The sequence below is a fragment of the Acanthisitta chloris genome, unplaced genomic scaffold, assembly GCF_000695815.1.
Source record: "Acanthisitta chloris isolate BGI_N310 unplaced genomic scaffold, ASM69581v1 scaffold9773, whole genome shotgun sequence".
NCBI lineage: Eukaryota > Metazoa > Chordata > Aves > Passeriformes > Acanthisittidae > Acanthisitta > Acanthisitta chloris.
In genome coordinates, this window is record NW_008663202.1 from 1 (window position 1) to 6987 (window position 6987).

A 6987-nucleotide genomic window follows, 5' to 3' on the forward strand; every position below is an offset into this window, starting at 1 on the left:
CCTGTCACTCCCTGTAACTCCTTAACCATATCCTTCAGCATCAGATGTAGACACCTCTCAAACATTTCCAGGGACGGTGACTCCAATACCTCCCTGGGCACTTTGTGTAGAAGTGTCAAGGTTGGAGGAGATCCCTGAGATCAAGTCCTGCTGTTAACTTGTCACTCCCTGTACGTGACTCCTAAACCATATCCTTCAGCGTCAGAGCCAGACATCTCTCAAACACTTCCAGGGATGGTGACTCCAATACCTCCCTGGGCACTTTGTGTAGAAGTGTCAAGGTTGGAGGAGATCCCTAAGATAGTCAAGTCCTGGTAACCTGTCACTCCTTGTAACTCCTAAACCATATCCTTCAGCGTCAGAGCCAGACATCTCTCAAACACTTCCAGGGATGGTGACTCCAATACCTCCTTGAGCAGTATGTGTAGAAGTGTAAAGGCTGGAGGAGATCCCTGAGATCAAGTCCTGCTGTTAACCTGTCACTCCCTGTAACTCCTAAACCACATCCTTCAGCGTCAGATGTAGACACCTCTCAAACATTTCCAGGGATGGTGACTCTAACACCTCCCCAGCCAACATTCATAGAGTTACAGAATCATCAAGGCTGGAAGAGACCTTTAAGGTCATCAGATTCAACCATCAAACCATCCAGATGCCTCTCCAACCTTCCCTGGGATGGTGACTCCAACACATCCCTGAGCAATATTCACAGAGTCATAGAATCATCGAGGCTGGAAGAGAACTTTAAGGTCATCAAATCCAACCATCAAACAGTGTAACCCCTAAACCAATAACTCATATACTCCAGTGCCAGGTCCAGATGTCTCTCAAACACCTCCAGGGACGGTGACTCCACCACCTCCCTGGGCAATATTTGCAGAATCATAGACTCATCAAGGTTGGAGGAGACCTCTAAGATCATCAAGTCCAACCATTCATGTCACTGCTGGAACTCCTAAACCATATCCTCCAGCACCAGCTCCAGATGCCACTTAAACACTCCCAGGGATGGTGACTCCAACACTTCCTCAGCCAATATTCATAGAGTTATAGAGGCATCAAGGCTGGAAGAGACCTCTAAGATGACAAAGTGCAACCATCAATGACTGTAACCCCTAAACCATATCTTCCAGCACCAGATCAAGCTCTGTGTTGTCATCCCCACTGTGGGGAAGACATCAGCATGGCAATGTCCCCCAGCTCATCCCCAAACACCCTGGGAAACCCTCTGGAGCAGAGCCAGGGGTTAGACTGCCCCATCACCTCACCCTTGGCATCAGCAGGACAATCCTGCCCAGCCCGTGGTCCTGCCCAGGCACTACCTGAGTGCAGCCCATGTCCCTGGGTTGGTGAGGGCAGCTGTCCTCACACCACCCCAAAGTCCTGCTGTAAGTGTAGAAGTGATAAGAGCAGTCAGCTGGCTGCGGGGGGAGAGGAGGGAGAAGGGTCTGTGTGCCTCCACCTGCAAATCCCAGCACTGGGCAGAGCTTCCCCCATGGACTAACCGGTCTGAGAGCAAAGGAAGAGCAGACTCAGCCTTCAGGTGAGTCATGGAGAGCCAGGAGTCACCTGGCAGGATCTGCAGAGACCTTGTGTGGGGCTTGGGAACTGCTGAATAATGGAAATAATGGCATGGGGAAAGACTTTGCTGCTTTCTAAGATGAACTGGAGGAATTATTAGCAGCAAAATAGTGCCTAGAGCTGCAGTGTCTTAGGTAGTTTTTCAGGTTGGCTTGGAGTTTGCTGTGACTCAGACCCTGATTGAACTCAGGGCTGGAGGAAGCAGCAGGTAAAGGAGAAGAGACTCTGGTTAAATATTAAATAAAGCAAACCTGCCATAACTTCTGAAGACACAGCACAACCCAGCACAGATCCTGCTGTGCTGGTGGCTCAGTAATAAGGTGCAGGGCTGAGATTAGCAGTTCTCAAAGGTTGTGAGGACAACCACTGCCTTTTAAGAGAAGTTTAAACAGCTAGGGGAAAAAAAAGCTTCTCTCCCTGTCTTCCCTCCATTCTGCTTGGGCCCTTTGAAATCTCTTCAAATCACTCCAGTTTCCTAGGTTAATCCAGCAACCAGGATTAATCTGCAGGAAAAACACCCCTTTCAGGTCACTGCAGTGGTGTTTCAAACAGGAGCAGCAATAATGCCCTACTTTAAGCTCAGTGCAGGTAGAAAAGGTCACTGTGCCCTCCCACAGCCACTCTGAAACAACTCAAACTTCTAGTTGGAGTCTGTCAAAAGTAACTCAGGGAGATGCAGGTCTGAGGGATCTGCAGAGAAAAGCTGGTAAATAATGTCTTGAGAAATTCCAATATTTGACCTGTACCATCACTGCAAATCCTCCTGAGAAGCTGAAACTGCAAATTTTCCTGGGGAATGGATAGTCTGAACAAAATATGTGTTTGGAAATATCCATGTCTTGTTGCTCTGAAAGGATAAATCCCAGTTCCTTCTCCCAGTCCTGAGCTGGTGTCAGAAACCATTTCATATCCAAACACAGGATGAGAGCAGTTCCAGGAGTGACACCCACTCCAGGATATGACACTGTGCCAGATGAGCTCTCCGTGGTGTAAGCTGGGATAGCCCTGTGAAACACCACGATTCCAGGGATGGTTTGAGTGCCTGGGGCTTTGCTCCTGAATCCCTTTGGCTTCTGAGTCATCCCTGCTCCCTCTGCTCCCCCTGGCACGCTGAGCTCAGCTGGCCCAGCACTGCTGCTCTCCCACTCAACCCTGAATCCTCTTTCCTGTCAGGATTTTTACTAAACTTTTCCCTTCTCCATGTTTTCCTCAAGTCTCCCCCTGCCTCCCTGCTCTGCCCAGTGCTAAATCCGAGCTGATTACTCAGTCCCAAGGAACATGATCTCTGTGGCCAAGTGCAATAAACAGCCCCAGACATGTGAGACAGTGCAGTAACAGCTATTTCTGGCCAGATTTGTTCCCTCATACATTGGCTGCTCCAAGCTCCCTTGGAGGAGGTGAGGTCAGTGCTGAGCTTCAGGCTGGAGATCCAGATGGAATTTAGGAACATTCAAGATGGACTTTTGTGGTTGATTTTTCCGCTCCATTCACCCACTCACTGAACTGATCACCCCAAAGGACAACTGGTCCTAGGAGTTACCCAACAGTGCCTTGCCGTGCCCAAGGGGCTTGAGGGGGCAATGAACACCCTGTTCTGTGTGATCCTGCAGTGCTGGGGTTCATCTCACCCTGCTGATGTGAGGGAACCTCTGTAAGAGCTGCTGGGACGTGATTCACCCTGTGTGATGCGTGCCTGAGTCAGGAGAAACACACCCAGGTCTCTGCCTTGCTCTGCCTGGTGCCACCCCAGGCACTGAAAGTGGCCCCACACCCCAGGGACCAGTGGGTGCTCCCAGTTCCCCAAGGGACCCTAAGTCCCCAGTCCTTTGTAACACAGTGAAGGTGCTGGTACTGGTTGAGTTGAGGTTCCTCCCATGGAACCCGTGAGGCTTTCACTCACCTCAGTAGGGTGTAGGGCTTGGGGGGCAGTTCCCATCCTTCTCTTGGCCTGACCCAAATTGTATATGAGTCAGTTGGAGTTTTTCCTTTGCTTGACTGAATGCCTTAAGGAGCAGAAGGACAGACACCCGTGCCCCCATTCCAAGTCTCCTCACCTCTCCCTTCTCACCAGGTCCTGCTCCAATTCTGCCAAGATGCCACCCAAAAAGAAACCCCCCAAGAAGCCCAAGGTGAACAAGAAGGATGCACCCATCACCCCAGTGATGGTGGAAGATGCTTTGCTGGGTGTGGAACAGCTCAATCACCTGAATAGTTTGTATGACAGCAGCTCCAACAGCTTCCACTGCACAGCCACAGAGGTTGAGGCACCAGAGCATGGAGCGACACTCCTGGAGGGGGTGAACCAGATGAGACACACACAGTTCCTCTGTGATCTTACCATTGCCACCAAAACCAAGTCCTTTGAGGTGCACAAACTCATCCTGGCATCCTGCAGTGAGTACATCCATGGGCTGCTGCAGAGAGACCCTCAGCTGCGCCGCGTGGAGCTCCGTGATGTGTCCCCCTTGGGCTTGGCCACCGTCATCACCTTTGCCTACACGGGGACACTGAGCCTCTCCCTCTACACCATTGGCAGCACCATTGCTGCAGCCACACAGCTGCAGGTGCCAGCACTGCTGGGCCTGTGCAGTGACTTCCTGGTGAGGGAAATGGCTGTGGAGAACTGTGTCTACATCGCCAACATCTCAGCTACTTACGGCCTCAACCAGGTGAAGGATGCCACGAGAAAATTCATCCGGGAGAACTTCCTGGAGTTCTCCAAGACTGAGCAGTTCATGAAGCTTCCCTTTGACCAGGTTAACGAGCTGCTGATGGATGATGGCCTGCAGATCCCCAATGAGGTTGCAGCCTTCCAGGTCGCTGTCAAGTGGTTGGAGTTTGATCCCAAGAGGGTCAGGTATGCTGCTGAGCTCCTCAGCAACATCAGGTTTGGCACCATCTCAGCTCCAGACTTGGTCAACCACGTGCAACCTGTGCCATGCATGATGCAAGATCCTCAGTGCCACAAGCTCCTCGTGGATGCTATGAATTACCACCTGCTTCCCCACCAGCAGAACAGCCTCCAGTCTCGGAGAACCAGGATCAGGGGAGGCCAAAGGGTACTGGTCACAGTTGGAGGTCGTCCAGCTTTGTCTGAGAAGGCTCTGAGCAGGGAAATCAGCTACAGGGATGCAGAGGGAAACTGGAACAAGCTGACGGAGATGCCAGCAAAGAGTTTTAACCAGTGTGTGGTGGTGATGGATGGATTTATCTACATTGCTGGTGGGGAAGACCAGAATGATGCCAGGAACCAGGCTAAGCATGCTGTCAGCAGCCTGAGCAGGTAAGATGGGCTGCACCTGGCCACACAGACCCTGGGGAGGGATCAGAGCTGTCCCCATGGGGTGAGGGACGAGGTGGATTTACTGTCTGTGGGGTTCCTGTTACCCTTTAGGCTCTCTTCTCTCCACCTCCACTTCTCCCTTCATTGTTTAAATGACAAGGTTTGTTTCCTAAATCCCCATAAACAGCCACAGGGATTACTATTCAAAGAAGGGAGGAGTAACCATGGCAACCTGACATGCAATATTTTGTTTGCAACCTAAACCTGAACTTCCCAGTGGCTCTGCCCATGGCTTGGAGCTTCCACAGGCAAAGTCCTTGTCACTGCTTGAGGACAGCCCTTCAGAGCCCCTGATCACCACCCCTCAGTTAGGGTCCACACTGGGTTCCTTTTCCTGCTCCAAGTGACATTTCAGGGATTCACTGACAGGTCTCCTTCCTATTTCAGTCCCAGAGCTTATCCACTTTTCCCAGCCCCGCGGCATCACTCTGGAGACACAACAGCTCCCTCTGCCATCTCGTGGGCACACAAGGAACTGGTGGATTCTTACCACACACCTGGCTTTGGCCTGGCAGGGAAGACCTGTCCCTGGGTCCTCTTCGACCTGCCAACACCCACCAGAGGGGACAGTGGCAGTGCTTGGGAACACCTCAGACCAATAGCCACTTCCAAGCCAGGATGGAGCTTGTGGTGGCAGGAGCAATGCTGGGTTAGAGCAGCAGTCACAGGTAGGATCCAGGTCCATGCAATGCCATCCTCTCCACCTGCACTGCCTGCCCAGGTGTGTCTTTACTGCTACAAGACAGAGAGGCACTTCCAGAGCACGAGTTGTCCCCTCCAAAGGGAGATGTCTGGCAAGCCCCACTCCCCATGCCTCTGCTGCTAGTCCTGGACAGACAGATCTCCCCTCCATCCCCCAGGTATGACCCCAGGTTCAACACCTGGCTGCACCTTGCCAGCATGGAGCACAGGAGATCTCACTTCAGCCTGAGTGCCTGCAACGGGCTCCTCTACGCCGTGGGAGGACGCAATGCCCAGGGCTCCTTGGCATCAGTCGAGTGCTACGTGCCCACCACCAACACCTGGCACAGCAAGACAGGCCTGGAGACACCTCGTTGCTGCCATGCCACCACCATCATCGATGGCAACCTCCTGGTCACTGGTGGCTACATCAGCCATGCCTACTCCCGCACCGTGCACTGCTACGAGCCCAGCACCGACTCCTGGAGGGAGCTGGCAAGGCTCAGCACCCCCAGGGGCTTCTTCCACTGTGGCTGGCAAAGCCTATGTGCTGGGAGGGAGCCAGTTGGGTCCTCAGGGCGAGCGCGTGGACGTGGTGCCCGTGGAGTGTTACAGCTCACTCACGGGGCAGTGGAGCCACGTGGCACCTCTGCCCACTGGGGTGAGCACGGCCGGGGTGGCACTGCTGGAGGGGTGTCTGTGCCTGGTGGGTGGCTGGAACGAGGGTGGGAAGAGGTATGAGAAGTGTGTGCAGTGCTACAATCCTGACCTCAATGAGTGGAGTGAGGGTGAGGAGCTCCCCGAGGCCGTCGTGGGGGTGTCGTGCTGCACCATCACCCTCCCACGTTCCCTCAGCGTGGGCTCCAGGGCCAGCTCAGCGGCCTCTGCAGTAGCCAACACATAAAGAGACCCTGCAGGGTGCCGCGTGGCTTCTGCCAGCAGCTAGGGAAGGACAGAGCTCGGGGCAGCTGGATGGGAAGGAACACTCCTGCTTGGAGTCACTGCAAAGCCTCAGACACTCTTGTTCCAGCATGACACGGTTGGGCTCTAGGAAAGTATCTCCTGAGCTCTCTGCATCTCCATCCCACAGCTTCAGCAGGGAGTGCTGCAGTGGGGCAGACATGGAAGCAAGAGGTTTTCTCCTCAGCCTGCAGCACTGTAGTGCAGTGTGGATTGGGAAAAAAATGGGGGAAAAAAGGAACAAGTTAGAATAATGGAGGAGAAATTCTGCTGTAGGAACAGAATCATGAGACACTTTCACACAGCCAGTGTTGGCACCAGGGACAATGCAGTGACAGGGTTGGAGCAGGCATTGGTGCTCATGTAGCATTTGTTCAAGAGAAAGACATTTCACCCTCACTGAAGCTCAACAGCTTCAGAGC

The 6987-nt window shown here is 53.1% G+C and overlaps 1 protein-coding gene across 1 annotated transcript; it reads left to right on the forward strand.

Moving 5' to 3' along the window:
• Nucleotides 1-3674: 3674 nt before the first annotated feature.
• Nucleotides 3675-6509, forward strand: LOC103798633 (kelch-like protein 31). Its single transcript, XM_009070909.1, is given in 3 exon segments — nt 3675-4864; nt 5785-6129; nt 6131-6509. Coding segments are annotated over 3 exon segments (1914 nt in total).
• Nucleotides 6510-6987: the final 478 nt, after the last annotated feature.